This window comes from Sphaeramia orbicularis, chromosome 20 (assembly GCF_902148855.1).
Source record: "Sphaeramia orbicularis chromosome 20, fSphaOr1.1, whole genome shotgun sequence".
Taxonomy (NCBI): domain Eukaryota; kingdom Metazoa; phylum Chordata; class Actinopteri; order Kurtiformes; family Apogonidae; genus Sphaeramia; species Sphaeramia orbicularis.
This window is the reverse complement of record NC_043976.1, coordinates 25,511,406-25,530,200: the sequence shown is the minus strand read 5'-3', so window position 1 is coordinate 25,530,200 and position 18,795 is coordinate 25,511,406. Positions and strand designations below refer to the sequence as shown.

Below are 18,795 nucleotides of genomic sequence, written 5' to 3'. Positions count from 1 at the left end.
ATATTGACATGACATGAGATTCAGTTCACTTTGGACACATACAGCTGCAGAAAAATGTCCTTCAAAAGCATACTTTTTACTTTAAAAGTTGGCTTGCATGAGCCTGTACCTTTTTCAGTTTTACTCCAGTAAGGAAGTTGAATTGGTTCTTGTTTTAGCAGACTCCTCTACGTGCATATACCCAGTATACTTCAACCAGGAAGAACATAGTGTGCACTTCTGACTCCTATGTTAGTGTTTTGGACACAGACTTAAGCTTTGTTTACATTGCGCGTATTGTTTTGCTAATAGAATTGATTAGTCTGTTATCTGCTGCTCATATTGTGTGTATTGCTGTTAATATGTGTATTTAGATTCGCTGTAATTCTGTGTCAGAAAAACAAACTTTTCCCATTAACGGCACAGCACTGGTCCTCTGACCGGATTGGCTCAGTAACAGCCGGAAAAAATTGCTGATTCGCTAGAAATCCGAGACCTCTTGGAACTGGCCAATCGCATTGGAGCTCGAGCTTAGTATAAAAACCAGCAGCATAAACAAAGGACAGTTCAGTTGAACGGTACCGACCCCGGTGGGTGAGAGTTGCTGAATGTTCTTGTCTCGACGAACGCGTCCGGACCAGAGGCTGACTGTGGGGATAAAGCCACTGTGAAGCGAATGAAGAAACATCTAATCTTCCACTTCACTTACAGAGGACTTCTAACGAAAGGAAAAAAGAGTAAAAGAAGAAAATGGAGTATAAATTACGAAAAGCTGAACCTAGGGACGTCTCTGATATATTACGACTGGTGAAGGTAGGCCGAGATCTAGCCAAGACAGGGCCAAAAAACTTCACTTAAACGGGTTTTCAACACAATGGCAACCTTTGCCCCAGATGGAGTTGGCTTTAAACTCACAACTGATGGCCAAATGGTTACGAAGTGACATATTATTTCCCATTTGGATGGAGTTTTAGACCTCCATTTGAGGGCTCTTTGTCTTTCTGTAAACTCTGTCTTAACAGTAGTTCAGATAAATCAACCTACGACATAGGATAATATGTAGTGAGTAAGTTAAACTGTTCTTGGTGTCAAAGTGGCAGGTGGAAAATGTCCGGAGGATATCCGAAAATGACATCAGTGTCTACTGTCTTTGTTTACGTGCAGACGACTCATATCCGCTTACACTTCAGTTTCCAAATATGGACATTGTGACGTAGAGTTATAACGACACTAATCCCGAAGGGTTTAAACGAATATAATCCACATTTTATTCACAATAAATACTATATTCACAAACAGAAAATCAGTCAAGTAGACCCCAGTTTCTTCTAATATATATAAACCATGCAAACAAATATAACACTGTGCATGTATGGATCAATATTCACCTTGTAATAGATTTTACGACTTTATGTTGAGAAAGCCATTCTTTCCATTTTAATTATAGTTTTTAACGATAACACAATTACAGTTTTGTTCTTTTACACGGACATATAAATAAAATATAGTTGTACTTTTTCGATGGATGTTCTGCTGTCTTCTAGTGCCTTTCATCAGTATCTTCATCACTTTTCCTTTTATGGTGCCCCTGTTTGGTGGTTCCCAAAATGACCTGTCAGCCAAATATAGTGCAATAATTGTCCTCGATACACAACTGTTATGGATAAGATGCTCAAATACAAGTTCAAGTACATCAGAGCTGAACTTGAGTAAAAGTACTTGCTTGCATGGCACCCCTAGTATTTGAACTCCTGGTTCCTTGTTAGTATCTGGGAAAGTTGATTAAAAAATGTTGACCTGACTCAGGATTAATAGCATAAACATAACTTTGATGGTATTAGCGCTGAGTCATGACCAGAAATGAAAGATGAAACGGGAATACACCCACCCCACCACCCCAGTCCAAGCTGAATCCGATCTGGATGCTTGAGTTGCAAAACACTGCAGCAAGTGGAAAATTCCCCTCATACCTTCCATGGTATAGTATTACAACAAACTGAGAATTTAATCTTTTGGCCTCCTGTGAACTAATACTGTAATGCACTGAAAGAGCCAAGAGTACTCAAGAGTACTTCACTCACTGAATTTCTCATATTTGTACTCAAGTAAAAGCCCTATTGCAAAAATGTAACTTTAAAGGGAGCACTTTTAAGATGTAGCATTTATTATTTTAATACTGAAGTGAACAACTATTTCCAAAGTGTCAAAAACAAATATCCAACATCAGTGATTGTTAGATTTTAAGATATTTAAAGACATACTTTAATTTTGTTTGAAGATGCATGGGCTTTACCTTCATAAAAGTGGTCCATGTCTGCAATCATACAGTAATAAAAGTATTTCCATGTTTGTTTTCTCAGGAACTAGCAAAATACGAGGAGATGGAAAACCAGGTGACTCTGACTGAGAAAGGTGAGTCATCACTTTGGGAAAACACTCTTTCTGGATGATAAACACATAGATTTTATATGGAGGGGTTTGAAGATTTCAGCAGGTTATATTTAAGATTTTTAAGACCATAACAAATGGCATTCACATCTGCAGTAAAGTACAAATGAATACACTACACATTGTGCTTGGGCTGAACTTGCACTTATTCATACTAGAGGAAAGCAGTGGTAACAGAAACAGTTTTTAGTTAGTTACTTATTAGACATGACCTCACAAACCACATCACAACACACCCATTTTCATTAGTGCTAAATTGTTCCATGTGGGTTTTCTTTTATAGTCTTGTTAGAGTGTAAACAGTCCACATTTTACACAATAAACACATTTCAAAGCAGAGTTTATGCATATTTGTAAAAGATAACACTAACTTTATAATTCTAATTTGTTAGTTTTTAAGGAGCCGTAGAAATTCCTGGTTGGGAACAGTAACTTGCCATCATCGTGCCTCTTCTAAAAGCCTTTCCTCCCCACAGATCTCCTGGAGGATGGATTCGGTGACACCCCGTTTTACCATTGTATCATCGCTGAAATCCAAGGAGAGAGCAGCAGTGACGGTGAGAACAGAACATTGGATTTCCACTGTCAGTTTCATACATGAGATTGTTATTTTCAGTATTTAAGTGTTGGTCACATCATAACTTTAACTCTAGAAGCTTGTCTGGGCTGATGGAAGTTATATCTACATCCTCTTATAATAATAGTAATAATGGATTAGATTTATATAGCGGTTTTCTATTTTGCATACTCAAAGAACTTACTTTGGATCCATTATTCATTCACACCACATTCGCCACAGCTGCCCTGGGGCAGTCTGACAGAAGTGTGGCTTCTAATCTGCACCTAATAATAATAATAATAATCATAATAATAATCATAATAATAATCATAATAATGGATTGGATTTCTATAGCTTTTCAAGGCACCAAAAGCACTTTACATTAGTGGTCAGTTGTTCTTTCACTCACACATATGTGGTGGTAAACTACAGCTGCCCTGGGGCACGCTGACAAAAGTGTGGCTGTGCCAAATGGTCCCTTCGACCACCAACAAACATTCACACACATTGATACATCAGTGTGAGTGACATTGGAGGCAGGGTGGATGCAGTGTCTTGCCTAAGGACACAACGGCACATAACTAGGACAGAGTGGGATTTGAACTGCCAACATTTTGGTTATTTGGTTCTACCTCCTGAGCCACAGCTGCCCCAAATGACCTGATTTATAATCTGTTTTAGTTCATTTTAATGTTGGAAAAAAAGACTGAACTGTGTGTTTCTCATTTTCTTACCATAAAGAATGATTTAAAACCAACAAATAACCATCTTTGCTCAACTCACCAAAAATCTTGAAAGACATAATTATTTGACATTAATCATGATAATAATGGATATGTACTTGTACTCTGATGCTCTGGTTCTTATCTGTATGTTGTAATGTGGCCTCAGATCTGAAAGTGGTGGGCTTTGCCATGTACTACTTCACCTATGACCCCTGGGTCGGCAAACAGCTCTACCTGGAAGATTTCTACGTGACAGAGGAATACAGAGGTAAAACTCTCACCCTGTCTTGTTTTGCCCTCCTTGTTTTTCTTGCCCCCCCTCCCAGAGTCTCACCTCGTCTCAACTCTCTTTGCAGGGCTGGGAATCGGATCTGACATCCTGCGGCATCTCAGTGATGTGAGTACTAAAAGTGTGTTTACGAGGTCTGAGTTGGAGTCACTGCCCATGTCTCAGATTACCTTAGCTCCAAAACAGTGTCTGGGTCAGTGTCCCTGAAAATAATCTAAACAAACAGAAGTATGGATGAGATAGACAAATACAAGTGGTTATTAGTATACAAGGATATGTAAGAACAATGAAATTAAGCAGCAATAAACCTTAAAAAAACGGCTCATAAAACACAGGTCACTGATTGACAGTTTTACTTTTGCAATATTTACACATTTCTCGTAAACATAGGAATCCAGTTGGATCTGATTGGACAAACACAGCTAATAGGGCTCGTAGGGAATATAAAATCAAGTCAATGCAAAATTAGACTACACTCTGAGTGTAAGGAGAGTCATGAAAAAATATAGAAAAACACCAACAAACATGCCATAGTTTCATATTTATGAATGAAAAAGTAAAGAAATAACTTACATTAAATAAATAACCTTGTGTTTAACTTGTTTCTTCTTTAATCGTTTTTGCGTCTTTCTTCATAAGCTGTATATGTCAGACTGAATTTACAGTAAAAGGAAAATAAGTCATTTATTACAATGTAATTTGGCTAAATTACTTGGCTATGTTTTTGATATTAATGAATTAATTCACTGCTTATTTAACTTATTTCTGCCACAGTGAGAGATCAAACATGAACTCACTTTTGTAGTTGTATTGAAAAGTCATTAAACTATCAAAGAAAAACACTTTAATGAAGAGGACTGCAATGGGTCAGAAGTAGAAAAAGTGCACAATGTAAAAAGGTGCAGAAAAGTCATGTGTTTATCATGAACAGGGCTGAATGAAACCAAAAAAGCAGAAAAACTCACCAATGACTGATAACAGCTATCCAAAAAAAAAAAAAAATACTGGCCAAAGCACTAATTATAAAGATAAAAATCCTGTGTTCACCTCTTGAGGGAAATATGTTTAAACTTTGGAGGATAAATCAAAGTTTTCTCTCTTCCAGCTGGCGATGAAGACGCGCTGCAATGGCATGATGTTCGTGGTGGCGGAGAACAACGAGTCGTCCATCCAGTTCTACAAGCGGCGCGGTGCCGAGGATCTCTCTCAGGAGGAGGGCTGGAGGCTCTACAGGTTCGGCAAAGACAGCCTCGTCAAGATGGCCTCTCCATCAGAGGAGTGACGGAGGCGGACGCTGAGCCCAGAGCGGCGGAGGAGCCGGCGCCGGCACTGGCCTGACTCCTCACGGCCCAAGGTGGATTCGTACAAGTTCAGCATATAAAAAGGCAAATAAATATCACAGTAACCATTTGTGTGTAGTTAATGATCTTGCTATCTTTTTTTTTTTTTTTTCATTTCTTAATTCCATGTTACATTTGTGTTTAATCTTTAATTAACCTTTTGTTGCATCAAGTAGAATAAATTTGTATATGATCACAAACTACTGGAGTGGTCTCTCTTTGGAATATTTGGAATTAGTACAGATTTATAAAGGCTGTTTGTTATATATGTATTGATTCAGCGTTTATTGAACCAAGTAAGTTGGTTGAGAACCAACTGTAATTTCCAGCAGCGACCTGGCCAAGAGGTAGCAGCATGAAGCAAAATATAATACATGATATAATAAAAGTAACTGATTATTTACTTAACTGCTGAACTGATTCAAAGTAATGAACACCTGAATAAATAACTATCACTGGACATCATAAACAATAGATCAATATATTTGAAGTGAACTAACCACATAGAACAGGTGAATCTAGGTGTGGTTTCTAATATTTAATTGTATAAACACTAATTTCATTGATAAACCTAATATTTGTGATCAGCCAAGCTCTGTCTACATTGACTGGGTGAACGATGTCGGTCTGTACTCGGCACATACTATTACTACCTGTTACAGATACAAAAACTACTCTGATTTTAACACTAGTTCGTGTCTGATGTCTCACGTAGCTTCCTCATTAAAGGGTTAAATCAGATAACACTGGTCTACAATTTTTGGACATCATCTCCCTCTGATTAAATGTATTCAATATTACTTTAATACGATTAATTGGGAACAAATGACAAAAGTGCTGGTTAGCTGCTGTTTTCAATGTCTATGATAAAGTGTTATTACATATATATTAGTTTATGTACATTTATACAAGATTTATAAATCTTCCACTAGACAGAACCTGAAAAGGGAATACATTATAATGTGCAGACAGTGTTTTGAAGTAGATCTGGTAGCTCAGAGACAAACATGCCTTCTGAGTAAAAAACACATTCTGTCATTAATTGGCAGAATTTCACATTTTGACTATCTTGGAAACTAAAGTCAACCAGCATTTTTGACTTAATTTTTCTTTATAAGTTACTCACACTTGGCAAATTTTCACTACTTTTATTGTGGAGGTATTTTTTTTTGTAGACAAGTGTTATTTCAGTTGAAAATAGTTCAAAAGTTTAGTGTATAATATGTTTGGAAAATTTTCACTGCCTACAGATGAACAACAGGACTTTTTATAGCTTTGTGAGTGCATTTTCTTGTAAATCCGAGAATTTATTGAACTTAAGGGGGGAAATTTTACACTGAAATCATTAAGAAACATTTCATTGTTTGGGAAAAATACAACTGAAAAGCATCTAAAGCTGTCACATAAATATAGTGGAGTAAAAGGTACAATATTTGTCTCTGATATGTAGTAAAGTAGAAGAAAAGCTGCAGAAAATAGAAAAATTCCAGTCCAGTTTATTTTCTACGTGTTAATGAATATCTTATTAGATGTCTCTAATTTAACAGATTTCAAATGTTTTCTTTTCTAGTTTATTTGAGATGCTACAGTGGATTATTTCCTCCATTAAAGAGGTTTTTCTCTATGCTCTCGACAACAACCTCTTTTGAACTATTAAAGTCCAACACAATAAGCTCATGGAGTATACTTTTACTGGTCTGACCCTGATGTGACTTTAGGCTGAGGAGCTTCTTATCAAGACAAAGACTGTAACAGAAGTTCATCCGAGTGCTGAGGTTAATCCACTGCAGCGAGTGGAAAAACACTGCACTTCTTTGTTAAAATGTTGGCTTTTTTCCTTTCAGATAAAACAAGAGAACTGGAGAATGAGCTGGAAATACTGAAGCCATTGTGTGTCTGTTTAGAGGAATGAAGGACGATATAGACCACAAAACCAGACACCTTTACTTTTTTTTTTTTTTTTTTTAATTTGCAACCCGTCTTTTTTTCTTTGTTTACAGTAAAACTTTCTGCTTTTCTTGACTACATTCCTCATGAATTTTGAATGCAACGTAGCATAAAATCTCCATCAGCGCTACACACATTAACTTGTTTATGTCAAATTAATAAACCCTGGTTTTGTCAAACATTTTCCAAATCTATAGGTGGACTTGTATAAGACTTAAAATAGGTCAGTGAACATATTCTTCCATCACAGGTCATATTATGCAAATATTTTCACTATTACTGTAGTTATATCAATTCAACATGTACCAGACGGTAGTAAAACTCTGCAATAAAGATTACAGCAGCAGCGTCTTTGGAAGGTAAATAAATGACTGTGCAGGTGCTTAATGTGGGACATAATACAACTTTTTAATCTTTAGTTGTAAAAATCCACCAGTCTGCCATGATATTATGACAACTGACAGTTGAAATGGTAATAATGTCGATTATTTATGGTGGAACCTCTTACTTGGTTGGATATAATAGACAACAACTGAACATTCAGTCCTTGAAGTTAATGTGTCAGAACTGTTTCCAACACACAAACTTCAATGACTAAATGCTGACTTGCTGCCTAATATCATCCTGAGAGCCAGGGAAGTAAAGGTTTTGAGTTTTTACATTAAATAATCACCTTGATTGGAAATGGCATGATGCAACATTGTTTTTTCAGATGCATTTTAAATTCTATTCTATTTTTTTTTTTTTTTTTTTTTAAGTAAAGCTGTGAAACTCTTGTCCCCTACAAAGGATAAAATGCATTGCTGGGTCCTAGGAGCTCAAATCCAACCCAGTGAAAGGTATCATTGTTAAATTATAGCGTGATAATAATGTTTTTATTGCACAGCCCTAATTTTTTTTAGATAGTAATCTTACTTCTCAAATATTATTTGTGGTTTCAATTGATAATAGAAGACTGTTAAATGTCAGATTTTTATCTAAATGTGGTTTGTTTGTTTTTTTTTGGGTTGTGGAACATTGGTTTACACCAACCAGTAGAACAGTCCATCACTATCAGGTGTAAGTAAATTTCACATACTGTCAACCTCATAACTGAAAACAGCTGAAAAATAAAATATGATTCAGTTCATTCATTAAAACAGCCCCATGCCAGTTTCAAGTACAGTGTATTAAGATAAACCTTCATATGTACAGGACATTTTTACACTTAAGACAAGAAGCACATTCTCATTCAGTTCATTAATAAGTAAATCATCTGGAATGCAAACATCACATGGACCGTACTGTTGAAATATTACACCTTCATCACCTTTCATACTACTAAAACCTACACGATGTGAAAACTCCAGCAGATCAAATATGGAGAGTCCACAGTGAAACATAAACTCTTGTACAGGAGCATTTCAGTGACCTTTACCAGTTGTGTTACTATGGTAACAGGGCGCCTTCATTAACTTTTAAGGTTAAAACTTATAATAATCGGTCTGTGTAATATCTGACCTGAAGGAATGTTTCAGTTGAGTGATTTTCACCTGCAACGACTTTATCCTACAAACAGTTCTGTGTGGAGATCTGCAGCAGAAACGACTAGGATAAATTGGAGACACACCACTGTTGTCTGAAAATGGTTGAAAACACTTTACTGAGCCTCGTCGACATACTGGGTGACATGTATCATCTTTAGGAAATATATGGGAACACTATTTATTAAGCACAGGCTTCAACAAGTTTAAATTAAGACTTTAAGACCTATTTCACATCTAGTAGTGCTTACTGGTCCCATATTGGATTTGGAGTTACAGTGTGGACAAAACTGACTTTTCTCCAAAACACATTTAAAAATGACACTGATATTAATACAACTACATTATAACATTAGTCTGACATATGCAGGATATATATTATATTTATATAAAAATATAGGTTAATATATAGGTTAATTCTCCTGTCAGTGCCCCTAATAAGAATACTTATGAAGACCTGGACTTGGTCCTTGAGCACCTCACTGCTCCTATTGTGTGCTATGAGCTAAGGCTAGTACTGTGTTGGTATTGGGGTGGGTAGTGTAGATGAATACAGAGACCAAATGGGGAGAATAAAGTGAGTAAACCCTCCAGCATGGAGTGAAGCGGCACAGTCGCTCAGTGTTTGGCACTGTAACCTGGTTCATCCAAAACATGTATACATGGTTAATTCTCTTGTCAGTGCCTGTGAACGATATGCTGGATTAACTCAAGTTGGTCCCTGAACGCACCTCACTTGCAGATCATGATGTACAGGCTTTATACACACAGAACAACTTTATGAGGACAATAATGATGAACTTAATCTTTTTGACTTTATAACTCCATTAACTTCAATTAAAACTATAGTACTTAAGTTTTTTTTAGCACCAACGGACAAAAATTCTTACCTTTTCCGTATATTTAAGTAATGGAGAGGATACGAGACTTCAGACCACCTTGTCTGTGTTTTCAGGTTTAGAAAATCTAACCCACGACTGAGATTTTGGCTAATCACAGGTGTTTTCACACAGGTCGGGGGTTAAATACGTGATTGACAACTGTAATTACCAATCACTGATCAGATTCCACTGCTTGAACACAGAAGCTATGTAACAGCATAAAATGTGTAATCTCTCTTTTTTACAGAGTTTTTTGATTTTGTCTGAGAGAAGAGAGTGTGTTTTCAGTGTATTTTATTTTATCTCCTGTGCCTTTAACGCTCTGAAGTAAAACTACTGGATTCCAGACTGAAAGAACCTGCTGAGAACCCTGTAATAAAATACCTCATGTCTTGCAACAACAGTAACTTTTTTCCCCATCTCTGCGGCCTGTGGCCAAAACTCATCCCTGTAAAAAGAGACAGGCTTTAGATCTGTTTTGGAAAAACTGCTGTCTCCCAAAGAAGCAACATCTCACCCAGTGCAAGGACAAGGCCTGGTGATGTATTTTTTAACAATTTTCAGACAACAGTAGAGCTCTACAGCACAGATGAATAACATGAATCAGGTTACAGATAGATAATACTGTTTGTAGGATTTTTGACAATAACGCAGTACCTCAGAAAAACAGAAAAATAATGAGTCCCTAAATCAGTGGTCCAGTATTTGTCTTTCATTTCTGTCTGTCCTTATTTGCATTTTTATGTGAGGCTGCAGTGTTATCAAACTAAAGAAAGAAACATTGGAACAAACAGAAACCGGAGGACTTAAGGTCACTATGATTACAAAGGAGGAAGATGATGATGATGAAGCCTTCTGGATAATGGATAACAGCAAATAGAAGGGGGCGTTCAAGGACTAACTTGGCAGGAGCAAATAGGAGCATCTAAGGATACACTGAACTCAACTGCACTCCTGAGCTTTGTAAGAGTTTGATTTGAATCAAAGTTTTTGTTTATGTGCATGTGTCATAAAACGTGTTAACCCATAGCAGTAGTTCAGGTGAGGTCATGGGAGATGAAAGGTGAGAGGCCATCTCAACTGGCAGAGTCACTGTTCTCTGTTTGCTCTTTCTTCTCAGACTAAAAAACAAGAAAACAAACAAGTGAGATTAGAGGAAATGGTGACAAAAGGAGGTATCAGGAGGTCTGAATGAAAGAAGTGGCTGCAAAAACACACATACAACTATTAAAATGAACCAAAATGCAATATTTTTCCTATATTATAAAAGACTGTGTGTATGTGTGTGTGTGTGTGTTTTGGGCATCACATAAAATTCGTAAAGAGGTGACTGCTGCAGTTTGGCAGACTTATGTATTTTTGGTCAAGGAAGAGACTACGCCAAGTTGATAGGACCAATATTTTGGGAGATATTAGTAATTTTGGAATACAATGGCCTTATAATAGCCTTTCCCAGAGTCACAGAATCATAAAAGTGAAGTGGGTTACCTAGCAACAGAGCCCCATTACCATTGTGTCAAATTTCATGTGCAGAAACAGACATGCCAACTGAGAGGTTATTCAACTGAAAATGCCAGTGGAATTTACCAAGAAAGTAAAGAAAGTAAAGAATTGAACTGTATCAGAGGATCTAGAAGGCGCTAGTTATAATATATTTGCTTTAACTACCTTAACTTTTCTTTGTTTTTATATTCATGTGAAAGGGCTGTTCAGGTTATATGCAGAGATCATAATCATTGTAATGAATTCTCAAAGACATACCTTCTTTTTCCCAAATGGTGGTTCTTTCCAGAGAGTCTCCACTGAAGCGAGGCCCTGCTGAGTCCAAGTGTACACGGAGTCCCGAGTCCCCTGGAAGCAAAATAACAATCACACATACCATAGGTAATAAAGAGGAAATTCTATTTAAACAATCAAAAAGTGAAAACAGCGACCAGGCCTCATTTTAGTGGTATTCAGAGTTACACATTACTTCCTTTGTCAACAATACTCCATTACAGCAGAGTAGGGTGTGAGTTTAAAGGCTGAGTCTGGATCGGACACGTCTGTAGCTCATTACATAGACATTATTTGCTTCATCGACTGTTAACCTAACTAATTGTTTGACTGTTTGCTTATTTTCATATTCAACAAATTCTGTAAAGCCCTGTGATGCAACTTTGTTGTGATACTGGGCTATACAAATAACATAATGTGCTGTGAACTTTTAATACCCCTCGGGCAAATATAATGTAAGATTCTGTCGAAAGTCACAGCCTTATAATTTAGTTTAGGTTGTCTTTATGTAAGACTTACGCACAAACTGCTCAAGTCATAAGACCACTGGACATTGAAAAAGTAGGTCAAGGTCACCCATTTTCTGCTCCATGTCAAGATGCATCCACAGTACAAATTTGGTGCAGATATCTGAAAGCCTTCTCCAGATAATGCAGTTATGTCGTTGAATGGACAGATAGACAGACAACAAAACAATTACAATTACAGTACCCCTTTGGCCAGAAGTTGGCCAAGGAGTAAAAACTGAATTGGACTGAATAGGCCAAGGTCAAATCTGATGCATGGGGGTTACATTTACAGCAGAGTGCAGCCAAGCATCAACATTCAATAAAAACATGACATTTTGAAGGTCCTTGATCAAGAGTTCCATAACTGTTTTTATCTGACAAATTTGGGGTCTCTTTAGGACCAAAAGCTCAAGCGCACTGGGTTAATTGTCTAGGAGGATTTTGTTGAAGTACATCCAATGGAATTATAAAAAACAGGCATATTAAAACCACAAATGGTGGGCTTCCTGTTAAGTCCAAGTAAATTTGTTTATGCATCTACACCTGATATACTGTATGCATCTGTCAGATTTACATCTCAGTAAAACCTGATTCAGGGGCTTAAAGGAGCTATCTTTAGTATTTCTACTTAAAATAAAATACATACGTGTTCAAAAATGACCTAAACATGACAGAGAGTTCTTATGTTATGTCTATTATGTAATTGTGCTTTATTGCAGAGATGTGAACTGAATTTATTCTAAACTGGACACAGGTCTAAAGTAAAAGACACAGGTTTGTTCCTGAAATGGCAGCGTTTCTTCTGCATGGGTGAGTTTGATTATGAGACTTATGAAGGTATGTTATTATGTGACGTTATTATCATTTGTTGATCCAGGGTTCAGACTAAACTGTGACAGTTCTGACCTTGTTTAGACGATTCCAAACAGATCTTTAGTGCAGCTATTGACAACATAAACCATACAGAAACCAGAGGTGAGTTGTGGTTTTACTGTGGCTGTTTTCTGTCTAAAAACAGAGCTAATCTGACAGAGCTATAATGTAAACTACCAGGTGACTCAGTCACGAAGATTCTAAAACACAGTGCTATTTTGACTGATTGAGTTGTTTAAAATTTCTGATGGGTGCTATTGAACTATTTTGGTGCACCTATTCACCACATACCGTGCCTCCTGGTGCGGATGGCTCCCTGAGACAGCACCTCCTCTTTTACTTTTACTTTCTGGTCCTCTCGTGCTCGGTCAGTCTTTTTAAGTGTATGTGTGCTTGTGTGTGTGCATATGTGTGCGTGTGTATGTGTATGTGTATGTGTATGTGTGTGTGTGTGTGTGTGTGTGGGTTGGGTGGGGGGTGGTACTGATTTTTAAACTTATACAGTATGTAAAGCACTTTGTGCTACATCCTCATTGTATGAAAAGTGCTATATAAATAAAGATTGACTGATTGATTGATACCCTAAAATATAACATTTTCAGACATTTTAAACATGTGCAAATAACTGCACCTTTTTGAATGACACCTGAAAAATTAGAGTCATTTAGGTAAAACAATAATCCTAGTTTCAAGAGGGTTTTCACACTGCCCTAAAAATAAGATGACTGATGATGACAAATGATTTAGAGACTCATTCGCTCTGATTTTTTAGAATAAATAATTAGAAAAGACATTTATCTCTACTTATGCGAGCACTGAGTTCTACTAAAGGTTAATGCTGTTTAATACATTACATTCCCTTTTCTATTTAATTGATTTGAAGGAGAGGGAATTAAACTGTGAATGGCTTCAAAAAGGGAAACGTATGAGCTCAGATGTTTATGGAAATTCACAGTCAGCTGTTTGTTCAGGAAAGTACAACCTTTTCCTCAACGGAAAGCAGCCACAGAGAAGGCAAAACTGAGACGAGGAGCACAGAGAGCTGATGGGAAATCCTCCAGAATGTGATACGTTAGGTTCAGTGCATCAAAGAAAAAGAGGATGGCAGTCAGAGTGGGATTTTAAAAAAATAAAATAAAATAATTTGTACAAATGACTTCATAGCTCACAGTCAGAGGGTGATGCATGTTGGAAACAGGCTTCATATAATTTGATGCTGTCTAGACTTTAGATACAGACCAATACATGCAACAGCTAATGTAAATAAACAAGCTGCATGCGATCAGTCAGTCAGTGTTCATGACTGAACACCTCAAGAAAGAAGCAGTTCACTATTGTTGTGAATGAGTGCTAAAATGTTCTTAAAACCACTTGTGCAACACCCTTGTGCACACATACACATGCAAAAAACAAACACAAAAACAGACAAAGTTTGAAGAGATTTGAAGGAGACAACAAAAACTGCAGAGATAACACACAACACACACCTTTAATAAAGACGCTGCTTGTTGAGGGTAAAACATGGAGGCACTCAGAGCCATCAGCCCAACAGGAAACAGCAGCCGCTTCACTCTAGAGCCTAAGAACAAAAAAATTTAAAAAAAAACACACACACAAATATGGTTCAATGTCAACTTCAGCAGGTTTATCCTTTCATTTTCCACAGACAGGCTGTTGTTATCAGCCTGTCTGTGACCTCTGACCCCAAATGTCTCAGTGAGGGAGGAAATGCAGGTCATTGAGTTCACATGCGTTACCTCTGGCTAAGTAGAGCCCCAGGAAGCCAGAGAAGCTCACCACAGCCACACTGGGGTAGAGATCAGGAGGGGGGTCACTGAGGAACTGGTATATATCTGAAAGACAGAGGAGGGAGGAGGAGAAGGAAGGAGGGAGGAAGGAGGAAAGGGTCATATGTTATTTGCAGATGTACACTCATAACAAGGGCTGCAACTAATGCTGGTTGTACATGGAACACAGAACATCTCTGTTTGCTTTTTTAACCAGTCTCTCTAAAGCAGCATATGACCTTCATCAGAATTTTTTTTAAAATTTGTATGCTCTTTGCAACAAAATTTCCGAAAAGGCCCAAGTGATGTTTCAGTTTGTTATGTAAACAAGCAGACTGTGTTTATGATGGAGTCATCTTCGAAATTGTTCACCATGAGGGAAGTGATTCAGGTGCATAAACATGGAAAGACTAAGGGATTAGTGATAATTAGGCTATCACTCAGGTTTTATAAATTTGAAAAAAAAAAAAAAAAAACTGATGAAAGTCACATGCTGCTTTAAGAAAGCAGACAGGAATCAACATTATACAGAACATCCAAATGGGAAAAAGAGCTAAAGATCCAATAGGGAGAGAAATCTGTTGAAAAGATTTAATCTGCATCTTTATAATGCCTAAAAAAAAGTAGGGTACTCAAAAATAGGACCATATTGGCAAAGTGTTATTGTGACTATTAAAATCAATTTGGGCTGTAAAGTTTCAAATACCGGCTTGGTGATTTATCTTGAGAACATTGTGGATGATGATAGTTGTCTGTTAATGCACCTTTGTGAAAATGTAATGAAAATACACATGGAAAAAAGAAAAAAACAATATGTTCTCTCTTGGCTGCAAACAGGAAAAGGAAAAGCAATCTAAACCAACTCCCTGAAGTCAGATGTTAAAGTCAAAGGTTCAATATGTAACATCTGTGCATGTGTCTGTGTGGTGTGTGGGGCTGACTGGGTTTGGATATCTGTTGATGCTTTTCTGAGTAAACAGCACCAAGTGTTGCACGCTCTCGCAGAGTAACAGATAAGAGACATCAAAAATCTTAGGAGTAAACATAAAGATTTTTAGAGAAAATAATGTGAGTACTATATCAGTGTTATCACAGGCAAAGATAATGTTCTCACCTGTGACAGTTGCAATCGAAGTGCTGATGCTCGGCTCCACCGTCCTGTAGACCCCCTGTAAAGATCATCAGACAAATGGACAGACAGAAGAGTAGTAACTTCAACTGATCAGTACAGCCACTATTTGTTTTACGTTTGTCAAGTAGTAAATGTCAGCAGTCACTCACTTCAATTTTCTCCATTGCAGCCTGACTGGTTTGCTGTAAAATATGAAAAAAAAACAAACAAACAAACAACAACTATGAGTTTCATTAATTTTATTCATTTATTTTTTAAATTCACTTATTTATCTGAAAACTTTAAGCTAATGTCAGAGACTGAGAAGAAATTAAATTCACATGGCTGTTTCCTCTCTTTCATCACAGTGGAGACAAGTTCCAGATATGATTAAAAATAAAAGTGAGGATTATTAATAAACTTTGTGGTTGATTGGTTAAAAAGTAGTTCTCCTTTTGATTTATTAAAAAGAAGCATGTCACAACATGCAACAAAGTTCAGTGATGTTTGTTTCTGAATTGCAGTGACACTGTCTCATAATGAAGTAAGGGACTGATGAAGTCATATGGAAAACAATTACTTCAAAATATTACCGCTAAAGCTGGTTCTACAAGCTAGTGAACCATGTGGTGTAAATGGTTGTTCAGGCACTGCTTCTCCATTTTGGCTTCGTTTTTGTTGGATAAATACTGACAAGTTAAAATCTGTATATTTAAGGTCACAAATGACTTTTTACCTCCTAATGCTTTGGTTGTAACTACCCTACATTTCACACGAGGGGATAAAAATTGTCATTCCGACTTTGAATTGTGATTCCACATCAGAAGATCATCATGTCACCTTATGACCAGATGTGCTGCTGGAAGCACTATGGGGCTTTTGCTGAGGGAAAAACACAAGCCTTTCTTTTAACTTGACAATTAAAATTCTTGATGCTTGACACAAATTCTCCTCTGTCAACACTTAACCTTCAGGAGGGTGACAGGTGGGGTGAGAGGTCAACATACCTGACACTGGTTTGTGTATGGTTCAGCCCATTTCCTCAGGGATGCAACACTCTCCTCCAGCAGCCTCGTCTCAGGCTCCACATACTGACTCTCTGCTTCAGGACTGCTGTAGAGAGATGGAAGCTGAACAAGCAAACAGGGTGATAATGCATGTGTACAGTCACTTTAACCTTTGGTCCAAGAACAACCTTTGGTCCACTGAACACAAATACAGTCAAGCCTTAAGATCTAACAAAGGACAGAGTCGGGTCCATAGCTCCATGTCCATAATACAAACAAACACATAATAATATAAATCAAAAGGAAAAAACTTAACATAAGAGCAGATAGTTACAGTATTAAATATACATATATCAGAGCTGAACACAAACATGAGAATCTTGTCATAGTTTTTCATTTTCTGGAGAGGAAATTAAGTAAAAAGATGTCAGTATGAGTATTATGTCACAATAATTGTGTTTTGATTCATCGGAATACTAGTAACATATCCTCATCCATTATCAATTTTACAACATTTATTTGGCAGGTAATTATAATATTTCATCTGCATTAAACATTTGATAGTTGTGTATATGTAAAAGTCTTCTAAACAGTTAAATTCCTTAAAAATATGACACTTAACTTCTGTTCGTGACTATGTAGACATGTATTTTTGTGGCACTTGGAATGCTATAGACTTGATTAAAACCAAATCAGAAATTCATGGCTCAAGAGTGTGTAAATCTACAAATAGCATACTACTTTATTTATAAGTAAAAATACTGGGGTATCCAGTATTTTTGGAGTGTAATATTACTGTAAAGACTGGAGACAGGGGGGAAAAAACCCACATTTCCATAGAATGAGTCGTTTATTCTTTTGTTCATATCAGCCATCACAATCCAAAAGTAAAACTAAAGAACACTAATGTTAAGGAACAGGACAGAGTGGAAAGGAGGAAAGGAACAAACTCTACTATAAAAATAATTCTGGGATAACATCTTCACGCTCTTAAAGAGCCAAAAACAAAACAACAGCCTTAGGTCAAAGTTCCAAACTGTTCCCGTTCTCATGAAGGAGGAGGACACGACCCGACCCCTTCAGTCATTCATTAACCCACCTCTTCGATGTTGATAAGCGGCTGTGTCCCCTTCTTCTTCCCGTCGGAGGCAGCCAGCACCGGGCCGCACAGCAGGGCCGTCAGCCCCGGAGCCGCGGCGCACAGCGACACCTAGAGGCACCCCGGCACAAACAACACAGACACATGACTGTTGATGATAAACAAGCGTGTGCTCTTAATGAACACCCTTCTGCTAGATTTCAAATATGTGTCTAACTATAACTCTAAATATGTTCGGATTTAACATAAAACGCTTCCGCCTGTTAAACAGCCCTGTTAACGGTAGCAGCTAGCATCATGCTAACCATAGCATTTTACCAACATTTTTCAAGACGTCAGATGGAGAAACTACCCTGTGTGTCACTTGCTGAGAAACGTAATTTTAGGAGTAACTACGTAAATGTAAGGGTTTATATAAGAGGCTTACCAGTTTCACGTATGACATCTTTTCCAGAGGACTTTCGCTTTCCTAGTACGGCAAGCCGGAGGAAGGACGAAGATAAGAAACCCTTAATGACGCGTTCAGGGGTATCGGAATTATCAAAACCTACTTGTAAACACAATACAGTAGTGGAATAAAGTGTTCATACAACCTTAGAATTTTACACAGTCTCAAATATTATCATGAAATATTTGTGGAAATATCTTTTTTATGCTTTAAAAGATGTGGCTGCATCAGACAGACCGAAACAAATGCAGTGTTTTTTTTATTCTTTACAAGAAAAAAAAAAAAAAAAAAAAACTAAATTCTTGACAGTTTCATCTTGTCATGCCCTGGGTGTTTCAAGGGGATTATCTTACTGAAACATCCTGTTTTGACCTAAACTCAGGGGTGTCAAACTCATTTTAGTTCAGGGACCATATTTAGCCCATTTTGATCTCAAACGGGCCAGACCAGTAAAATAATGACTTAATAACCTATAAATAATGACAAATCCAAGT

At 37.2% G+C, this 18,795-nt stretch overlaps 2 protein-coding genes across 6 annotated transcripts; one reads left to right on the top strand and one right to left on the bottom strand.

Moving 5' to 3' along the window:
* Positions 1 to 528: 528 nt before the first annotated feature.
* On the top strand, positions 529 to 5,540 carry LOC115411028 (diamine acetyltransferase 1-like). 4 transcript variants are annotated; one of them, XM_030122952.1, is made up of 6 exons: positions 529 to 792; positions 2,340 to 2,391; positions 2,904 to 2,984; positions 3,869 to 3,979; positions 4,068 to 4,193; positions 4,230 to 5,002. In XM_030122952.1, exons 1-6 carry the CDS (start codon positions 730 to 732, stop codon positions 4,241 to 4,243), a joined length of 447 nt encoding a protein of 148 aa, XP_029978812.1. In that variant the 5' UTR covers positions 529 to 729; the 3' UTR covers positions 4,244 to 5,002. The 4 variants fall into 4 exon arrangements, with proteins under 4 accessions (XP_029978812.1, XP_029978810.1, XP_029978809.1 ...); XM_030122950.1 differs by lacking the exon at positions 4,230 to 5,002 and adding an exon at positions 5,106 to 5,540 and having other exon boundaries at positions 530 to 792; positions 3,872 to 3,979; positions 4,068 to 4,108; XM_030122949.1 differs by lacking the exon at positions 4,230 to 5,002 and adding an exon at positions 5,106 to 5,540 and having other exon boundaries at positions 530 to 792; positions 4,068 to 4,108.
* Positions 5,541 to 8,436: 2,896 nt separating this feature from the next.
* On the bottom strand, positions 8,437 to 18,357 carry LOC115411027 (MICOS complex subunit MIC26-like). Of its 2 annotated transcripts, none has more exons than XM_030122948.1 (9): positions 18,281 to 18,357; positions 17,854 to 17,964; positions 16,755 to 16,877; positions 15,918 to 15,950; positions 15,748 to 15,805; positions 14,607 to 14,699; positions 14,337 to 14,428; positions 11,453 to 11,542; positions 8,437 to 10,812 (listed from the first exon to the last, which is right to left on the bottom strand). In XM_030122948.1, the coding sequence occupies exons 1-9, from the start codon at positions 18,296 to 18,298 to the stop codon at positions 10,768 to 10,770; spliced, it is 663 nt and encodes a 220-aa protein (XP_029978808.1). In that variant the 5' UTR covers positions 18,299 to 18,357; the 3' UTR covers positions 8,437 to 10,767. The 2 variants fall into 2 exon arrangements, with proteins under 2 accessions (XP_029978808.1, XP_029978807.1); XM_030122947.1 differs by having other exon boundaries at positions 14,607 to 14,702; positions 15,751 to 15,805.
* Positions 18,358 to 18,795: the final 438 nt, after the last annotated feature.

Coding starts and splice junctions, on each gene's coding strand:
- LOC115411028 (XM_030122949.1), top strand. CDS start 730: ATGGAGTATAAATTACGAAAAGCTGAACCTAGGGACGTCTCTGATATA. Junction 3,980..4,067: donor CGTGACAGAGGAATACAGAG/GTAAAACTCTCA, acceptor CTCTCTTTGCAG/GGCTGGGAATCGGATCTGAC. Junction 4,109..5,105: donor TCCTGCGGCATCTCAGTGAT/GTGAGTACTAAA, acceptor TCTCTCTTCCAG/CTGGCGATGAAGACGCGCTG.
- LOC115411027 (XM_030122948.1), bottom strand. Junction 14,700..15,747: donor GATTGCAACTGTCACAGGTG/AGAACATTATCT, acceptor GTCTTTCAGATA/TATACCAGTTCCTCAGTGAC. Junction 10,813..11,452: donor CACCATTTGGGAAAAAGAAG/GTATGTCTTTGA, acceptor CTTGTTTTTTAG/TCTGAGAAGAAAGAGCAAAC.